The 21,651-nt window shown below is 39.9% G+C and overlaps 1 protein-coding gene across 1 annotated transcript in view; it reads left to right on the top strand.

The window, feature by feature from the left end:
* Redic1 (regulator of DNA class I crossover intermediates 1) overlaps positions 1 to 21,651 on the top strand; it is a 56,358-nt gene that overhangs the window by 11,568 nt on the left and 23,139 nt on the right. Inside the window, exons 3-5 of the mRNA XM_050131387.1 lie at positions 12,016 to 12,055; positions 15,147 to 15,285; positions 18,758 to 18,890. Of these exons, the coding sequence (XP_049987344.1) occupies positions 12,016 to 12,055; positions 15,147 to 15,285; positions 18,758 to 18,890 (312 nt within the window). The remainder of the gene's footprint in view (positions 1 to 12,015; positions 12,056 to 15,146; positions 15,286 to 18,757; positions 18,891 to 21,651) is intronic.

Here is a 21,651-nt window from a genome sequence, read left to right as displayed (position 1 = left end):
TTCTCTTTCATCCATGGTTCCTAGCTCCAAACTTCAGATGTGAGTGTAACCTGGAGTAACTACATATATATAGTTTGTGTTTTAACAAATAAAGCTTGCCTGAAGATCAGAGTGCAGAATTAAGCCACTAGAGGCCAGGGAGTGGTGTCACACACCTTTAATTCCAGGACTAGGGAGACAGGCAGATGGAACTCTGTGAGCTTAAGGTCACCCTGGTCTACACAAGATTAAATCTGTCTAAAAGAGAAACAGAGCTCACACAAAGGTGATCCCAGCACTGGGTCATACACCTTTAATTCTATCACTAGGGAGTTGGAGGCAGGAGTGCTATGGCTGGGTGGAGAGAGGAACATAAGGCGGGAGAAGACATGAACTTAGTACAGTCGTCTGAGGAGCAGTGCAGTCTAGGCAGTAAATCTGAGGACACAGACAGAGGACAGGATCGCCCTTTCTGTCTGAGCCTTGGTAGAGGTGAGAACTCTTTAGTGGTTTGCCACCCTGCTTCTCTGATCTCTCAGCTTTCACCCTCTAGTATCTGACTCTGCATTTTTATTATTAAGATCAGTTAGAATTCATGCTACACACACACACACACACAAACACACACACACAATCAACTGATGAAAGGATAATGAAAATGTAGAACATTTTGTTTCATGAAATTTCAGGTAAATGGCTAGAACCAGAAAAGATAGTACTAAATGAAGTAAACCAGATTTAAAAAGACAAATGTCACATGTTCTCTTTCATCCATGGTTCCTAGCTCCAAACTTCAGATGTGAGTGTAACCTGGAGTAACTACAGAAGCCAGGAAAGTAAGAACAGACCGTGAGGTGGGGGGAGCAATAGAGAGGGAAATAGCAGGGTATAGGTTTTGAAGAGAGAATGGGAAAAATGAAGGGGTTTTAATTAGGGAGGGGAAGAGAAAAAGGAGAGAGGAGAGTAAAATAGCAGTAAAGATGTCTGAAAGGAATCATTATTGACCTAATATTTCATATAATACACATAAGTCTGTGTATAATAAACTTATATGGTTTAAATGAAAACTATTTCTGGGCTGACAGTGCTCCCCCTGAGGGCTATAGACCATTTAGCAAAAAGCCCAGCACTGGGACTGAGAAGCCCCCTCTTTGAGCTGTTAGTCAGGGGAGCCCCAGAGGCTACTCAAATATTATAGGCTATTGCTCTTGCTTCTGGTTGCCTCTCAGAGGTGGAAGCTAAGTCCCCATTTCTGAAGACATGATATGCTTTGGACACTGGGCCAGAACCCAAGCTGGATCTGTTCTGAAAGCCTCTTCCTTGAGGAGTAGCCTCTACAATACCAGAAGGTGCTATGCAAGTTTCCAAAGGAGTGAGGCACCATTTAACTTTCGTGGAGTTTTTAGATGAAGCTTGGGCAAAACTCCATCTTTAAAGCAAATCTAGATGTTGTTAGGACTCAGCTGTGCGAGTAGTAACGCTGATCACACACACTTTTGGTTTTCGAAGTCAGGCCTAAATTCTATGAAGAGCAGAACAATAACTTAAAATAACTCCATTGATTGGAAGTGGAGAAAGGAAGTGGTAAGGTGAGGGCAGAGACAGGATCTGGGCCATTTCAGACTGAGGAATGAGAGAGGAAGGACGGAACTGGCCATTGTGCCTGTTCTTTGTTCTTCTAGGTTTTTGCCCCAGTGTCTGACTCCTGGCTTTTATTAATAAGATTAACTAGATTCATGCTTCAGTATCATCTACAAAAAGACAATACTATGAATGATATTTCCCTTTAGAGGCCACTTTTTTCCCCCTATCAATCAGTTTAAATTCAGGCAAAGCTCAAGAGTGCAGAAGAATATAAGGAGATTATTTCAAGGTCTGTGGGTCAAATGAGTGGTGGATGGTTAACCATCTCCAGGACCAACAGGAGATATTAGAATGTCTTCCAGTTTCTTCTTTATCCCCTACACCAGGAAATCCTTATAACCCCATTATTTCTCCTCTCCCCATTAGTGAGCATTCAAGAGGTCAATCATAGTAGCCATATTCACTTTCATGACCCTGAAACCTATGTTGTCTTCCTTCATAGTGAACATAAGAGTAGATGAAACTTTCAGGTAGAGCCATCCTTACCAACATGGCCGTTACTCCCACAGCATTGATGAGTTCTTCCTATGTTTTCCGTGACTGACTTAAAAAAAAATCAGTAGTTAAAGAAAACATGGAATGCAACTGAGAGACAAATCAGTAGATCTGGGAATTAACAGTAGCACTCATTTCTCAACTCCAGAGTTATGGTTGATGAGAACCAAGGACCACATGCTCCCTCCATTTCTGAAGAAACCTTAGCAGTGATTAAGATTCCTGATTAGAGAGGGTCAGGACCCACAAACTTCCTTGACTGGGAGGGGTCAAACTTTACTTTTTTCCCATTGAAACTTATATCTCTCAGATATGTCATAAATTTCTTTTCTGTCAGGATCTGGGGTGGCTGGGAAGAAATTAAAGAAAGCTGTTGGTTCTGGCTACATTGTATTGAAGGCACATGGCTGCAGGGCCCAGATAATACATTATGTAAAGTAATACCTCAAAACCAAAAGAATTCACCAAGGAAGTTTTGCATTACTTCCATAGTCTGATACAGAAAATGCATTGACCTTATCTAGCAATAGGGACACTCAGAAAACATTATGTGAGAGTAGCTAGAGCTTAATAAAAAGAGACATGAGTTAGGTTAGCATGCATATAGCAGTGTGTAGCACAAATAATGAAAACCCAGAGGCAGATATTGGGGTTCAATCTGAAGATCAGAAAAGCAAAGCAGTCACTAGAGAGATCTTTCCTTTACCAAGGGTCATACAAACAAAGGGGCGATCCTGCAATGCTCTCCGTCAACCTCAGACTCCTTACTCCACTGTCTCTTCCCCTTTATATTCCTCTCTCTGCCCAGCCATACTGCTCCTGTCTCCACCTCCCTAGTGCTGGGATTAAAGGGGTGGGATCCCAAGTACTAGGATTACCTTTGTGTGAGCTCTGTTTTGCTTTTAGACAGATTCAACCTTGTGTAGCCCAGGGTGACCTTGAGCTCACAGAGATCCACCTGCCTCTGTCTCCCTAGTCCTGGAATTAAAGGTGTGATACCACTCCCTGGCCTCTTTGACTGACTAGTATGGCTGCTTTGCCCTCAGATCTTCAGGCAAGCTTTATTTATTAAAAAACAAATAACATAGCTGTGGATAGAAGGAGACGTGGAGCTGGAGAAAGTAATGAGTCTGAAGTATCAGGGAATCAAAAAGGAGCAAAGCATTTCAGATTTCTACTGTATTGGTTTTTTTTTAAATATTTTATTTTTTGTATTTTAGATATACCTATTTCTTTTTTTTTAACTTTTTTTTAGATTTATTTATTTATTATGTATACAACATTCTGCCTCCATGCATGCCCGAACACTAGAAGAGAAGAGGGCGCCAATCTCATTACAGATGGTTGTGAGCCACCATGTGGTTGCTGGGAATTGAACTCATGACCTCTGGAAGAGCAGTCAGTGCTCTTAACCACTGAGCCATCTCTCCAGCCCTGTATTGGTTTTTATAGGGTGTTTCCCTTGGTGTCTTTCTTTTGTAGTTCATGCATTTCCAAAAGCCTTGTTTGGCTTATTATGGGATGCACTTAAAGACACAGCATTCTGACATTTCCCATTACTATTCCTGACACATCAGGATGACCTGCTTTAGTTTTGTGGACAGCCAATGTAAGTACTTTTTCTAGGGTAGATGCTGTTTTGAATCTTAATAAGTTTGTTAGCTAGTAATGTTACCTTTTGATGTGTCAGTTTAACACAAGTTCTGAAGTGTTATTTTACAGTTACAGTTAAGGCTCTTGATTTGCTTTATGTTTTTCAACTGTAATTGTACTTGTAAAATTTAGAAGATCTTGACTTTCTGAAACAATTTGTTTTCCAGTCTCTACGCCCTTTATAAAGTAAGCTGAAAGTCACAGAGCAAAACCAAACTAAAGGAATAACTTTATGTTGATGATGTAAGGCATTTCTATGATGTCCACAGTATTTTACTACTAATATAGTTTTGGTATCTGTCTACTAAAATGTAGATTTTACATTTCTTTAACAAGTGTTTTGCATATTTAACTTTAAGAGGAATATCTCTTGAGAATTATTTTTTTTACTTTTTCTTCTTAGAATTAAAGGTGGCAGAAAATCTCATATGAATCCTGAAATCAGCATGTTTTCTTTTTCATCTGTTCTTATTTCTCTCTCCCTTTCTTTTTCTTCTATCCCTTAACACATTTTCTTTGCAAATTATAATATAATTACAGCACATCTCTCTTCCCTTTTCTTCAAACCCTCCCCTATCACATTCATACTGTATATGTATATACATATATACTCTTAGCTGCCACCTGCTCAGTCTGTACAATATTCCCTATATGTTTGTTTTCAGTGCTAACCATTTGGCACTGGACAACCAATTGGTGTGCTCTGCTCTAGAGGAAACTGTTTCTCCCATTCCCATGTTCCTCAATTGCCTGTAGTTCTCTATGTGGCTGAAGCCTCCTGTTTTGTTTTATTTTTCCATCCACTTTGGCGGGTCCATTGGTGTCTTCTTTGTTCAGCTCATGTCTAGGTAGTCATGTTAGACAGACTTTATGGCTGCAGCTTCATACAATACTTAGAGACAGGATTTTACAGCAAGCTCCCCACCCTAAAGAATCTCCTGCACTCCAGACAAACCATTCTTACCTCCATCCCAGAGAAGCAATCCAGTTTCCCCAGGGTAATCTGGACCAATCACTCCTCCTCAAAATGTTACTCCTGTCTTATCTTGTTTGCTTAAGAACCTGAGAAGCCCAAAGTGCCTAGGGGGAAGTCTAAGCTTACACACAACCGAATGCTTGTTGTGTCTTTTGGCAGCAGCACTCCCCAATCTGTAACGAAAATTTCTAGTCCAACAGAACTTAAGGTTGTAGGAAAAGGAAGGACACAATTTTCCAAGTGGGTTGGTAGTGAGTGGAACATTTCTTTTTTCCACCCCTTGACTCCTGGACCTAGATCCTGGCTATGGGAGAAACTGTATCATATTCTGGACACTGATTCCAAGCATTATGCTCTCTTCTAAAGACCCCTGCCTCAGCCCTCCAACCTGTTGCTACCTAAATTGGCACTGTAATTGTGCTTTCAAAAGTCTATTCTATCTTTCTTTTTTCTTTTTTAAAACAATATTTTTTAGAAAATTTTAAAATTTTGCATACCAATCCTAGTTCCGTCATCCCCTTCCCCCATCCCACCCCTCCCATCTACTCATCAGAGAGGGTGAGACCTCCCACTTGGAGTCAACAAAGTCTGTCACATCACTTGAGGCAGGACCAAGGCCACTCCCTGTATCCTAGGCTCAGCAAGGTATAGGGAATGGCCTCCTAAGAAGCCAGTTTATGCACTAGGGATAGACACTGTTGCAGTGACTCCACAAACTGCCTAAGCCACACAACTGCTGTAAGTTCAGAGTCAGTGAGGTCCCACTAGCTCCGGTCAGCTCTTTCTGTGGGTATCCCCATCATGGTCTTGACTCCTTTGTTCATGTTATCACTCCTCCCCCTCTTCAACTGGACTCCTGGAGCTCTGCCTAGTGCTTAGCTGCAGATCTCTGGATCTGCTCCCGTCGTTTACTGGATGAAGGTTCTATGATGACAATTATGATAGGCATCAGTCTGATTACAGGGGAGGGCCATTTCAGGCACTCTCTCCATTATTGCTTAGCTTCTTAGCTGGGGGCATCCTTATAGATTCATGGGCATTTTCCTACTGCCAGGTTTCTTGATAGCCCCATAATGGCTCCCTTAATCAAGCTATCTCTTCCCTTGCTCTCTATCTCTGTCCTTTCCCCAACTCAAATCATCCTGATCCCTCATGTTCTCCTCTCCCCTTCTTTCTTCCTTCCCCGTTTTTCTCCTGCACCCCCTGCACATTCCCAACTTACTCAGGAGATCTTGTCTATTTCCCCTTCTCAGGGGTTCCATGTGTTTCTCTCTTAGGGTACTCCTTGTTGCCTAGCTTCTCTGAGGTGGACTGTAGGCTGGTTACACTTTGCTTTATGTCTAATATCCACTTATGAGTGAGTACATATCATGTTTGTCTTTCTGGGCCAGGATTAGCTCACTCAGGTTGTCAACGTGTAGAAGAATGCAAATAGATCCATATCTATTCCCATGCACAAAACTCAAGTCCAGATGAATCAAAGACTGCAACACAAATCCAACCACACTGAACCTCATAAAAGAGAAAGTGGGAAGTAGCCTTGAATGCATTGGCACAGGAGACCACTTCTTAAATATAATACCAGTAGCACAGACACTGAGATTGACTAAGATCCACAATTAATAAATGGGACCTCCTGAAACTGAGAAGCTTCTGTAAGGCAAAGGTCATTTCATCTGATGGGGAATGGTAAAACCAGTGGATTCCATGATCGTATGGCCACTGTCTCTCTTCTCTGACTGTGAAGTGAGTTCTTTGGTTACAAGACATACTGCATGGTATACCACGACATTGAATAAAGCACTCTAAGTCCACAGATGGTAATTTTGGCAGAAGTATTACATAGAGCAAAGGCAAATCCATGAACAAGAATGAGTATCTACTCCAAAAAGGACAAAGAATTGTCCTTCCCATGGAGGAAGTAGTCCAATGGAGTCAACCTGCCACCAGATTGCTGGCTGGTCACCCCGAGGAATGGTGCCATATCTGGGGCTCTGTGTTGATCTCTGCTGTTGGCAGATCTGGCTTTCAGTAGCAACTGTAGCCAGGTCAGCTTTGGTGACTGGCAGTCCATGTTGTTAAGACCATGCATAATCTCCGTCTTTGCCACCATGGCTTCTTTGTTCATGGGTCCATTGGGGAATGGCAGGGAAGGCTGGGGAGAGAGACCGACTGTCCATAGAACATGCCATTCAATCTGTTTAATTACTGAACTCATCTGCTGTTTGAGTCACTTTTGATGAGCACTTATATGGGCACAGGTAGCTTCACATTCTTCACCCATTTGAAGAGATACATCTAATTTCTTCCCCAGATGTCTTTCTCACCAAGTTTTCCATCATGCTCTTTCCAAACCCTGACCATCTAGCTAAGGCATTGGGTACAGTTCATGAGTCAGAGAACAATCTCACATATGGCTATTTTCTCCTCCCATACAAAATGTAAGACCATGTGTTCTTCTCAAAGTTCTGCCCACTGTGAAGATTTTACTTCACTGGTGTCTTTCAGAGTTGTCCCAAAACAGGCTTCAATATTGTAGCTACCCACCTCTGGGCAGTGCCTACACAATATGCAGAACCATCAGGAAACCAGGCCCTAGTCTTCTTACCCCATGAGCCTATAGGTGTATTGTAACAAGAGTAGAAACCATAGGCATTTGGGAACTTCTTCATATAACTTTCTTGTGCCTCCAGGACCCACTTGGGCCCAATCATTTGAAAATGAACTGTATTGTGTACATCCAATTTTGTGCTTTGGTGGGTCAGATAATACCTAGCTCATGATGGGCAGCTCAGGTTTATGGTAACTTGGTACTCATTGTCAAATGTTTAGTTTCCACTAGGGCCCAAAAGTAGGCCAAGAGCTGTCTCTCACAGGGAGAATAATTGTCAGCAGATGATGATAGAGCCTTGCTCTAAAACCTCAAAGTTTTGTTCTATGATTCACATGTCCTGCCAACAGCTCCAGATAGCATTCCTATCTTCTACTGACACCTAAAGTACCACCGGGTCTGCTGGATCATATGGTCCAAGTTGTAGAGCAGACTACACAGCAGCCTGGAACTGTTGAAGAGCAGCCTCCTGTTTCCAAACTTCCCCCATCCCCCAAGCTAGCAGCTTTCTGAGTCACTTGGTATATGGGTCAGAATAACACCCAAGGGAGGAATGTGCTGTCTCCAGAATCAAAATAGGCCCACTAAAAGTTGTGCTTCTTTCTTGATGGTGGGAGGGGCCAGATACAATAACATATCCTTCACCTTAGAAGGGATATCTCTGCATGCCCCTCACCACTGGATTTCTCAGGATTTCACTGAGGTAGTAGGTCCTTGAATTTTGATTGGATTTATTTCCCGTTTTCTGATGTACATACGTATTACCAATAAGTTCAGAGTGATTGTTCCCTCCTGTTCACTTAATCCAATCAACATGATGTTATCAGTATAGTGGACCAATATAAAATTTTGTGGAAGAGACAGATAATTAAGATCCTTTCTAATTAAGTTATGACACAGGGCTGGAGAGTTAATATAGCTTCAAGGTAAAACTGTAAAGGTGTCTTGCCGGCCTTGCCAAATGGAAAATTTCTTCTGGTGGTACTTAAAAATTGCTTCCTATAGACAGGTACTAAGAAAAAGGCATTCGATAGGCCAACAGCTGCGTTCCACATGCCAGGAGCTGTGCTGACTCGCTCAGTAGGGCACCACATCTGGTACAGCAGCTGGACATACAGTCACTGCTCGATTAAGTTATTGATGATCAGCTTTTACTCTTCACGATCCATCCCTCTGTACTGGCCAGATGTGAGAGTTAAGGGTTATAGTGGGCCCCACCATTCTGTATTTTTCAAATTCTTGTTGGTGCTATTAACTCCTGCAGTTCCTCCTGGGATATGATATTGTCTTTGAGTCACTATTTTCTTTGACAGAAGAAACTCCAGCGGCTTCCATTTGGCATTTCCAACCATAATAACCCTCACCCCAGAGGTCAGGGAACCAATGTGAGAATTCTGCAAACTTCTAAGTATCCCAGTTATGCATTCTGGAACTGAGGAAATAGCTATAGAATGAATTTAGGGACCTCTGACCAACTGTAAGTTGGACCTTATCCAAAACTCTATTAGTGACCTGACTTTCATAAGCATCTAATTTAATTGGAGTGCTACAATGCTTCTCAGGGTTTTTCAGAATCATTCTCAATTCTGAACCAGTATACTATAGACCCTAGAAAGTCTGTTTATTTCCTTTTCCCTAGTATACAGTTGCCTTTGGAAAAGGCTTTAGGTCCTTCTGGGAAAGGACTAGAGAAAGACTAACAATAAAATTCTTACATATTTTATCAAGGTCCTTCCTCAGTGGAACCTGGCCATTCCTTTACTCACGGGGTTCTAGATTTTCAAATGGCTTCAGTCTGGAAATTGGTTCACAGGCCAAGATTCCCTTTTGCTATAATCCAATGGAGACTTTCTTTAATTTGTTTGGGAAGTTTTCTGTTTCTATAGATCAACAGAAGCACAGTAGGCTTTTAAAAATATATTTCATCTCTGGAAATACCATGATTGATTAACCAGTACTAAAGGTGCAGATGAGTCAGGCCACCATAGAATTCACTTTGCCTGTGCTGACCATTACAGTCAGGTCATTATGAACATTGCTTTACCTGTGCTGCCTATTACCATAACTATGATCACTTTAGCTCTGGTGATTCAGTGCTACTTGGCCCCTGCTACCTCAGTTTAACCCATTGCATTTAGCCTATCCAAAGGAACAATAACATCTTCAACCCTAAGGTTTGGCACAAAGAAAATGGTGACAACAAAGCTCTTCAAAAGTGCAGGTGTCTCTGTCACCCTTTGGCGTCTTATAAGATTAGTGAAGGGCATGTCTTCTGGGCCTTCCCATTGGGGAAGACAAGGTCTTATACACTGTACCCAGTCTGGCATGGCAATTTCCCCAAACCTTAAGATCATCAACACTAAGCCATGAGGTATCAGGCATCTCCAGCTCCTTTTCAGTAGTCCACCTTTTGACAAATGCTTCATCTGACCACCCAAACAAACTTTTGAGACCTTTTTTAAATGCGTGAACTTCCATATAAAAACATAGAATCTCCCTTCAGTGGGCCAATATCAATAAACTCATCCTGATCCAGTTTTATGTTTCGTCTAACAATATCCCTCACCCTTAAAATCCATTCCCACACATATGTTCCAAGCTCTACTTGAATGAATTCGCAAACTCCTTGCACTCTATAGTCATGTAGTGCACCTGCACATGGACTGCACTTTCTAGCTCCCCTCTAGGAGCCTGCTTAGCCTTCAGTCTGGTTCTAGGTCAAAGGGCAACTATTGCTGAGCTCTGAGGGACATCAGTATTGTTTTGCCTGGCAACTTCTTCAGGAAAAGTCGCTTCTGGTTTATCTGACAGCAAAGGATTATTTTCCCCAGTAAAAGGCAGAAAAGGCTATATTTTAGGGAGTAGGGGGAGAGTCCATCTGCTGAGTAGCTGGAGAGACTACTGCTTCAGGTGAGAGAAACCCTTGAAAATTGAGGGTTCAAAGTTCTCAGCTTCAGTAGGGCCCTCTCACACACCTACCTCCCAATTAATGTTCTTATATTATCTGACACCATCTAGGACTGGGACTTGAATTTTCCTAATCCCTAGGTTATAGTGTGGAGAGGTTTGGGATCTGTGGTATGTGATCAAATTGTAAGACAGGAACCTTTATGATTATGATTCCAGCTTTTACAAAAGACGATCCAGAGATCTAGGATATCCTTTACTATGTAACCAAATACATAAAGTCTTCATCTGTGAACTAGAAAATGGGCATCTATTAGGTAGGGTGTGGATCTGGACATTTTGACTGTAGTCTATACAGCTGCCAAAGCTGGGAGAAATTCTGTTGTTACAGTTTAGGCAGAAAAGTATATTCTCTTTCCTGCTCATCATAAAGGTCACAGCCGCCACCGACCTGTACATAAGCCAGACTGTGAAGAGAGCAGTGTAGCACATTTATTTTACTCAGTTTCCTGTGACTAGGGGAGCTTCAGAAATGAAAACCAAAAGTCCAGAGAACAGTGTTCATTTCTTTTCAGACTTGCTGAAGAATCAACGCCCATGAGGATGAGTGATTGGCCATGAAAAGAATGACTTAGTAATAACAGATAGAGAGTAGAAACCCACAAAGCCTATTTTTAGATTCTCTATGTAGCATTCTTTCCTGACAGGTATGAGCCAAGATCCCTTCCAAACTGAATTCTATAATATATATAAAATAAGAGAGATCAGGAAAAGATAGCCAGCTCTTACATAAAACTCTAAGTTTAATTCTAGACTTTATGGCTGACTGTATAAAGTAGGTTCTACTTTCTATGATCCACTGTGTGGGAGAGATGGCAATAGTAGGAAGGCAATCAAGAGGTCAGTGGAAGAGATTTCTCCTGAGTATTGCATTCCACAAAGTACTTATCATTCCAAAGTAGCATACCTTGGGATAGAGATTTTTTGTGCACCAATCTCGACTACCCACCCAACTGTGGTATTTTATTACAGCAACTTAAATAGACATAGAGCAGGGAGTGCTTTCTTTTTTCCTTCTGCCTTCTGCTGTGCCAAAGATCAAAGTCAGGGCTGTGTGGGTGCTAGGCTGGTGTTCTACCAGTGTAACATTCCAGACCTCAATGTGTTTAGAGTCATATTCCTGCTGTGTTGCGTAGAGTACATCTGAACAACTCTGTAGGATAAAGTGACCTCAAAGGCCTGGTATTCCTGCCTTAGCATCCCAACTGCTGGAATTACAGGTGTGTGCCATAATGCTCAGTGCTGAGATAACTGATATATTAATTCTATTGGGATTGCTTTAGCAATACACTCCACTGTTCCTTAGAACCTGAAGATGTCTTCTGTCTGTTCCAAAGTGATATAACCAGAATGTTGAAATGTAAAGAAGAGCAAAGGAAACTGGAGTTGTTGACCAAGAATTTTGTTTTCAGATGAGAAATGATTCAGAAATATAGTATTTCTAATGCCTTCTTTTCCTTTTGCTTATCTCATATTTATTTTGTATAAGTTATTAATTATTGTAATAGTTTTTTATTGCATTTTGGACTTCCTAAGAATTTTATGTGGAAATATTACTATAAATGCTTTAAAATATTTCCAGAAAATAACAGGAACGTTTTAATTTCAGATTTTCAACAAAAATGCCAATCGTATTAGAAGTGATCTGTTTCTTTAGTAATTGTATGTTTCTTCCTATTTATCTTTTTAGGACCAGGGTTCTAATAAAGCAAGAAAGAAGAAAGCAGAAGGTAAGGTCATTGTCATTTGAGTGATGAGAGCTCTGTCACAGCAAATGTAACATTAAAGTCTTGAATCACTCCTTGTCATTAATCAGTTCACCCCGTGGCCAGGCGTAGTGGCACACTGCTATAATTGTAGCTAAGCACAGGAAGATGGCTGCATGTTCAAGCCCAGTCTGAGCTCCAGAGTGAGTTCCAGGTCATCCATGCCTATGTGGGAAGATGTAGGAGACACAGTCTCAAAGCAAACTTCTCATTTCTCTGGCTCTTACAATCTTTCTGTCTCTTCTGCTATGATCCCTGGGACTTGGATACAGATGTATCAATAGAGGCTGGACACCACCACGTGGGCACTTTCTCTCTGCATTTTGATTGATTGTGGTTTTCTGTAATGATCTCTGTCTATTACAAGAAGATGGGTTTTTTTTGGTGAAGGGCCTTTATCTAATATTAAAAGTTGTTTGCAATTGATAATATTTTGAGACGTATTGCCTTAATATCCTAAAAACTTAAGTAACTACTTGCATATGTGACCTCTTCCATTTTTTTGTCATTTTGAACTTTTCTGCTTGAAAAATTAATTTGCACATAATCTTATACCACTGTGTTATGAAATACTTAGTGAAAGATGTTTTGAAGATAGTCTGTTACCTTGTCAAGGGCATAATAGCAGATAAAAATTAAAACTAATGAATGTCTTAAAACATAGCTAAAACACTCCAAGGCATAGGCACAGGCAAGGACATTTTGACCAGGACTCCTGCAGCACAGTAACTAATTTCAAGGGATGACAAATAAGATTACATGAAGTAAATGACCTCTGCACAGGAAGGGAAACAATGTCCAAGTGAAGAGACAGCCTACAGGATGGGAGAGAACCTCGTCAGCTATACATCTGGTGGAGGTAAAAACTGGAATAGTAAACACCAGAAAACATGTCACACAATCAGTGAATGGAATAATGAATTGGATAAACAGTTTTCAAAAGACGAAATATATGGTCAATAGACTCTTGAAAACAATGTTCAGCAATCTTAACTATCGCGTGTAGGGATAAGTCCCGCCCCTTAGGGGGCGTGTTCACCTTGGGCTAATGTTTATCTATAAATCTGGCGAGTGTGCTAGAAGCGCGGGGAACGGTGGTTCTGTAAGTCTATTTCCCCATTAAAGCTGTATATATTTTTACAATCTGTCTGCATTCATTTACGCCATTACATTTTGGTGCCCAACGTGGGGCATGAACCCTGGGGGGAAATACAAATCCAAAGCACTTTAAGATTCCACCTCAGCTGGTTTGGAGACACATCTCTGCAATGTCAGTAATCAGAAGGTTTGCTCAGGATTGCTATGAATTCAAAGCCCAGGCTGGGATGAATAATGAGTTGTAGCTAGCCTGAGATACAGAATGAGACCCTGTCTCAAAAGCACTGAAAATCTATTCATCTCATCCCAGTCAGAAGGATTTGCATCAAGAAAACTAATAAAAATGTTTTCCAGGATACAGGAAAAAAGTATCCCTTATGCCAGTAGATGGGAGTTTAGTTACTATGGAACTCAGTGTGAAGGTTACTCAAAAAACTAGAACTACCACAAGGCCCAATGATATCATTTTTGGATATATATTTAAAGGGCTCTTAATGCATTGCTTTTCAAGTTTTCTAATGCTGCAACCCTTTGATACTGTCCCCCATGTTGGGGTAACCCATAACTATAAAATTATTTTTGTTGCTACTTCTTAATTGTAATTTTGCTACTGTTAGGAATCATAATGTAAATACCTGTGCTTTCCCATGGTTTTAGGTGACCCCTGTGAGCCCAACGGAGTTGCAACCCACAGGTTGAAAACCACTGAATTACCGTATCACAGACACATACACAGCCATGTTTATAGCTATACTATTCATGATAGCTCAGAATGGGACTAGCCTGCATGTACACAATCATCTGAAGAATGGATAAAAAAATATACACATGGTAGTCTATTTAGCTATAAAGAAGAATGAAATCATGGCGTTTACAGGGAAGAAGTGGAGCTGAAAATAATTAAGTGAAACTAAGCTAGACTTGGAAAGACAAATACTGCATGTCTTCTTTCCTGTATTGAACCTGTAATAGTGGGAATGGTGTCTGAAGAGGAGGGGGTAAAGGGAACAATCAAAAAACCTAGAATCTTTATGAAAACAGAATAGTGATGCTCATTATGTTGATAAAGAAGGCTGGAGATGTGGTTCAGTGTTTCAGAGCATGAACTCCCTTATAGGATCTGAATTTGGCTCAGGCATCCATATCATATGATCCACAACAGCCTGCGACTCCAGCAGATCCACAACAATCTTATGGACCCCACGGGTATACTCACTCACATATGTGCTCCCTCACAATTAAAAGTAAATACTTTTTAAAAATTAAAATGTCTTTGAACTAAGTAAGTGGAGGATGTAACTAAAGAAATTCAGGAAGGATATATAAACTGGATAATATATATATGTAAGTCTGATTTATATATGTATAAGTTATGGTTTATGGACAACCTTAAGCAGTTGTGATACAGTGAGTTAAATTGGCATTGGTTGCCAATTCATTCTCACGTAGCTTTTGCTTTCCTCTTAGTTGGTTGTACAATTTTATTATTATTATTGATGTGTGTTTATATGTGCACACATGTGTGTGTATGTGTGCATGTGCAAGTGGGGATGGGATGCACTTGTATCATAGCATGTCTGTAGAGGTCAAAAAACAACTTTCAAAAGAAGACTTGGCTATCTTTTATTAAGGGTCAGGGCACAGAACTCAGTTCCTCAGGCTTTGTTCTCTGTGCTGTCTCACTGCCCCTCTTAGTCTTTCAGTAGGCACTTGCTCTATCTTTTGAGTTTTCTTAAATATAAGGGAATATGTTATTTGTTTCAGAAAATAATTTTACCTGCAAGATTTAAAGTCTTTAGCTAAGCTACAAGCTATTATTATTGATTTCCGTTCCCATGCTGTGTCACAAGTGTGACACATGAAGTCAGTGGCATAGTGACTTCAGTGGGTTTTTATATGATTCTGCCTTGAACTGTTATGTTGGGAAATTAATATTTTTAATTCTTAATTATTTTAGGAATACTTTGAAAAGAATAAGTTAAAATCAAAAATGAAATCTCTAGGAGTTTGTCCACCTGTCAAGAACCCCACTGCCAGTTTAGACCTTCTTAATCTGTACATGGTAAATCAGATAGCGTCCAAGAAGAAAACACCTGGTAAGTCTTTCAAAGGCCTTTAATTTTGTCTTCATGTGGTAATTCATAATAATATAAGTTGTCTAATTGGATAGAAATTCCAGAACTCAAAGCATATGGAAAATTTATCTTAAAACTTTATTGCCTTTTAAAATTATAAGCTTAACTAATATTTGAATTAAGATCTTTTATTGTTTTATCTATTTATTTTAATTTTAGACTGTATTATTATACAAGATTAACTTGTTTGATATCATAAATTTGTCATGGAGTTTTATAATATTATTATTTCTAGGCAAATAGTTTAAAGTTTAGCTTGAGAAAAAAAATAATGAATGTGTTATTATCTCATATTACTTAGGAAATTTATACAGAAAGAATAACAGTTTTTTAAATTTTTATTGCTTTATAACTAGTACCATTCAAAATTTCCACTTCTTCCCCTCCTTTTGTTTCCCTCCCACTTCCCCACACACCCTCCCCTTTCTCCTTCCAGCCCTAAGAGAAGGCAGGGTGGCCTGACCTGTGGGAAGTCCAAGGCCCTCCCCCTCCATCCAGGCCTAGGAAGGTATGCATCCAAACAGACTAGGATCCCCAAAAGTTAGTACATGCAGTAGAGACAAATCTCAGTGTCATTATTATTGGTTTCTCAGTCAGCCCCCATTGTCAGCCACAGAGAGTCCAGTTTGATCACATGCTCATTCAGTCCCAGTCCAGCTGGCCTTGGTGAACTCCCTTTAAATCAGTCACACCGTCTCAGTGGGTGGATGAACCCCTTGCAGTCCTGACTTCCTTGCTCATCTACTCCCTCTTTCTGCTCTTCAACTGGACCTTGAGAGCTCAGTCCAGTGCTCCATTGTGGGTCTCTTTCTCTATCTCCATCCATTGCCGGACAAAGGTTCTATGGTGATACTCAAGATACTTATCAGTGTGACTATGGGACAAGGCCAGTTCAGGTACCCTCTCCTCTACTGCCCAAGGACCTAGCTGGGGACATCCCCGTGGATACCTGGGAACCCCTTTAGAGCCAAATCTCTTGCCAACCCTAAAATGGCTCCCTTAATTAAAATATCTTCTTCCTTGCTCCTATATCTGCCCTTCCTCCATCTCAACCATCCCCCTCCCCCAAGCTCTCCCCAATCCTCCCCTTCTCCCTTCTCTCCCCCTCTCCCCTTTCCCCTTCCCCACCCCCACCCCCATGTTCCCAACTTTTGCCTGGCAATCTTGTCTGCTTCCAATTTCTAGGAGGATCTATATGTGGTTTTCTTTGGGTTCACCTTATTATTTAGCTTCTCTAGGATCTCAAACTATAGGCTCAATGTCCTTTGTTTATGTCTAGAATCCACTAATGAGTGAGTACATATCATATTCATAGTTTTGGGTCTGGGTTATCTCACTCAGGATAGTATTTTCTATTTCCATTCATTTGCATGCAAAATTCAAGATGTCATTGTTTTTTACTGCTGAGTAATACTCTAATGTGTATGTGTGCCACACTTTCTTTATCCATCCTTCCATTAAGGGGCATCTAGGTTGTTTCCAGGTTCTGGTTATTACAAATAATGTTTCTATAAACATAGTTGCACAAATGCTTTTGTAGTATGATTGGGCATCTCTTGGTATATTCCCAAGAGTGGTATTGCTGGATCTTGAGGTAGGTTGACTCCCAATTTTCTGAGAAACTGCCATACTGATTTCCAAAGTGGTTGCACAAGTTTGCATTCCCACCAGCAATGGATGAGTGTTCCCCTTACTCCACATCCTCTCCAGCATAGGCTATCATTGGTGTTTTTTATTTTAGCCATTCTGACAGGTATAAGATGGTATCTCAAAGTTGTTTTGATTTGCATTTCCCTGATCACTAAGGAAGTTGAGCATGACCTTAAGTATCTTTTGGCCATTTGAACTTCTTCTGTTGAGAATTTCAGTACCCCATTTTTTAATTGGATTATTTATAATTTTAATGTCTAGTTTCCTGAGTTCTTTATATATTTTGGAGATCAGACCTTTGTCTGATGTGGGGTTGGTGAAGATCTTCTCCCATTCAGTAGGTTGCCTTTTTGTCTTATTGACTGTGTCCTTTGCTTTACAGAAGCTCATCAGTTTCAGGAGGTCCCATTTATTCATTGTTGCTCTCATTGTCTGTGCTATTGGGGTTATACACAGGAAGTGGTCTCCTGTGTCCATGTATTGCAGGCTACTTTCCAGTTTATCTTCTATCAGGTTCAGTGTGGTCAGCTCCTATCTTCTCTCTCTGCCCAGCCATATCTCTCCCTGTCTCCATCTCCCTAGTGCTGGGATTAAACACATGTATCTTTCAAGTACTGGGATTAAAGGTGTGAGCCACCACTGCCTAGCTCTGTTTTCTCTTTGAGACTGGATCAATCTACTGTAGCACAGAGTATTTTTGAACTCACAGCAATCTATCTGCCTCTGCCTCATATGAGTGTTGAGATTAAAGGCCTGTGCCAACATTGCCTGGCCTCTATGACTAATTGGTGGCTAGCTCCACACCCTGATCCTCAGGCAGCTCTATTTGTTATAGCACAAACAAAATATCACCATACCTCATGAAGATTGTCTTCATCATGAACATTTAAAAGCTGGTCTTAAGAAACCACTATTTCTCATGCCCAGTTCCCTCAGGAGAAAGACTATGGGTTGTTTCATTCCAAATTTTCAAGTTCTGCTAGAAGATGCTTTTTGCTACTGCTGGACTCCAGTAATTGCTCAGTTGCACTGGGTTAGAGGGACAGAAGAATAATTTTTCTTTGTCCAAATGTCTACCTCTGAACTGTTGTACAGAAAGAGAGAACATTCTCACTAGAACTTGGTAGGTGGTCTGGGTACTGAGCAAATAAAACAGTGATCTTACTTCATAAAATGATATGAGACTCCTTCCTCTAAAACAGTGGTTCTCAACCTTCATAATGCCGCAGCCCCCAATGCTGCGATTTAATACAATTCCTCATGTTGTGGCGACCCCAATCATAAAGTTATTTCATTGCTAAGTTGTAACTGTAACTTTTACTGTTTTGAATCATAATGTAAATATCTGTGCTTTACAGTAGTCTAAGAGACAGCTACCAAAGGGCCGTTTGCCCCCCAAAGGGTAGTGACCTACGGTTAAGAAGCATTGCTCAGAAGTTTACAGTCTATTGATGGTGATAGGGTTGATCAAGTGTAATAAAATGTGCAAAGTGCTGAAACAGAGAAAAGATAGAGTGCTGTGAGGAGATGTTGTACAGTGTCTGAGACAGTCTAGTGATCAGAAAGAGGACATTGTGTTGAATTAGTAGAGCCCCTTTATAAATGGCTAAAATGCAGGAGAAAAAATTAAATGTCATTAATAGTGGTTAGCAGTCAGTTTCTGTAATTACATGTAAAGAACATGTTTTAAAAGAACATTTTCAAATGCACAATCAATTGAATGATATAACAAAATATTTTAAAGCTTCTATTTCAAATTTATTATTTAACTTTTTTATTATAGAAACCATGAAAAGACCAATACATGTGAATATGAATAGAGACTTGAAAATTCCACTAAGTAAGCATGCATTAGAACTTCCAATGTCACCTCATTGTGTACCTTCCAAACTGTGCATCGATGACATGGGGACTAAGTAAGTGCTAGCTAAGACAGTGACTAACTGAGAGAAGTTAACACTTTCAACTTGTGTGTTTGCTGGGAAATTGAGGACATTACCTTCCAGTTCCTGTTCTTGTTTGTCTAATGATATTATAAAACCATTAGGACATGTGTTTATGGAGTTTTGTGCATGTGATTTGACTTTCTATATTAGAAAATGCCAGGGGTTGGGAATGTGGCTCAGTGGTTAGGAACACTAGTTGCTCTTCCAGAGAACCCGGGATCAATTCCTATCACCCACATGACAGCTCACAACTGTCTATAACTCCAGTTCCAGGGGATCCAACACCTTCATACAGACATAGCACACAGGCAAAACCACCGATGATTGAAATACAGTAAGTATTTTTTTTTAAAAAGTAAAGAAAATGTCTATCCTAGTTTAATATATTTTTCCTTAAAACTTACTTTTACATAATTTACCAGAGTTTTCTATGTTGAGTGCTTGTGTAGACACTGAGAAACTTAAGTACACAGAAGATATATTTTATTGGATGCTTGATTTTTTTTGTTTCCTTTAGTGTACCCTATCAAAGATTATGTCGCACAGAAGGAACTGACCCAGGTCAGGTGAGTTTTAAAGAAAATTGTAAGTTGTTTTAACAATTGTTCCCAACCCTTAGATAATCTTACCGTTAAAAAACTAGGCAAAATTAGTTAGCCTTTAACTATTTTATAGTTTCTGAATGATTCCTTTTGCAGTTTTCACATATAGGAAATTTACTCCTAAGGAATACTCTGGTTATGAAGCTTCCTTGGAGCAATAGAAATGTGGTTGGCCTTGCATGCTTAGCGCTTGGTTCTTCTAGTTATCAAAGAGTTAGTTACAAAGCACAATTTATATAGAGATTATTTTTAAGTATTGATATGTGTGTGTGTTCATTGGCGAGTAGGTAGATGCATATGTATGTGTGCATGGGAGATCAGAGGTCACTCACTCTCCAACTTCTTTTTTGAGTCAAGGTCTCTCTGCAACTGGAGCTGGTTGATTCAGTTATACTAACTGGCCAGCAAGTCTAGTGAGCCCTAATAACTGGCCTGCTTCTTCCCTCCCCATCACTGGGATTGCAAATGAGCATTGACATGTAGGTTTTGGGGAGTCAAACTTGGTCCTTATACTTGCCTAGCAAGCAGTTTACTGATAGAGCCTTCTCTACCTCTCACTGAGGGAGTCTTTCGTTATGTTCACACATTTACTGATCAGTTCATTTGTTCAAATGTAATGAAAATATTATTTCTATCAATTTATATTTATATGTTAAGAATTCATGTTTATCACAAGGTAATTTTTAAAAGCATAACATTTTTTGCAAACAAAATCATAATGAATTAGAAAGTACACAGGTTGGTTAAAACTTGCAATTCTATTTAACGCCCAATGCTATATTAATTATTCTTCTTTATCTTTGAATTGTCAGGTTTAAACTAGATCAGAAAGGCAGTGGAAGCTGATGATAGTAATAAAATATCTTGGACATCCTGTCATCTGATTTATGGGTTAGAGAAACTAAGATTTTATGTCATTAGAAGTGACATTCAGGAAAGGAGCTTGAGAGAAGAAGGCAGATCGGGAAAGCAGAGGGAGACGTTCTGAAGTAGACACTGACCTCCAGGACTCCTCTGAAGTACCAGTGACCTGCCTTTCCATAGGACTTCCTCTTTTGTAGTCATGCCCCCTTTCTCCTAATTTTAGTTCTGTTATTTTGACTTCTAGTTTCTGTACTTTTTGTGATCTTGTTTTTTCTTTTCCTACAGTCATCACAAAACATGAACTCATACAGAATGTTCAAAAAAACAGAAAACTACAGTTGTATTCCACCCTCTCTTCCAGTGGAATTACCGTCTAACAAACATATTCCAAACCAAAACTCCACCCCAAGGACAGCACCAAATCCTTGGAAATTTGCATCTGAAATAAAGCAAAATGAGCAGGTACATTGGGATTATTACTTCTTTGATGTCATATTTCCATAACAGGTTCTCCTTTTCATAAATTTGACTTAGATGGGTTTCAAATTTAGGGTGATAAATGAAGGATAATATTTCATCTTATGCCTGTCCCCTCTCCTCATTTTAACCTCCTATTCAGGTCTCTCCCTTCTCTCTTTAACTATGCACTCCATTTTCCTTTCCTTGCGAGATCCTCCTCTCCCCACAGTCCCTTACTTTACACCTAACTCTGTGGTTATATGGATTATAGCATTACTATCAAAGTCTTAAACTCTGACATCCACATAATAAAATAATACATAAAATATTTTTTTGTGTATCTGGGTTATCTTATTCAGGATGTTTTTCTAGCTTCATCCATTAACCTGTGAATTTTATATTTTATGCTTTTAAAGAGTCAAATAGTATTCCTATTCCATTGTATAAATGTACCACATTTTCTTTATCTGTTCATCAGCTAAATGATGTTATTTCTAATTTATGATTATTATCAACAACACAGCAATGAACATGGATGAGTAAGTGTCCCTGTGGAAGGATGTACAGTCTTAGGGTATATGCCCAAGGGTGGTATAGCTGGATCTTGATATAGATCTATTCCCACCTTTCTGAGGAACCACCACACTGATTTCCATAGTGGCTGTACTAGTTTGTATTCCCAGTAGCAATGCATATGTATTCCCCTTTTCCTACACCCTTACCAGCATGAGCTGTCCTTTGTTTTATTAATCTGGCCATTCTGACTAGTATAAGATGTTTTGATTTTCATTTCTTCGATGACTAAA

This window comes from Alexandromys fortis, unplaced genomic scaffold (assembly GCF_014885135.2).
Source record: "Alexandromys fortis isolate MF-2015 unplaced genomic scaffold, M_Fortis_MF-2015_v1.1 scaffold_28, whole genome shotgun sequence".
NCBI lineage: Eukaryota > Metazoa > Chordata > Mammalia > Rodentia > Cricetidae > Alexandromys > Alexandromys fortis.
Note: the sequence above shows the minus strand (reverse complement) of the source record. Positions and strands in the feature narration are given on the sequence as shown.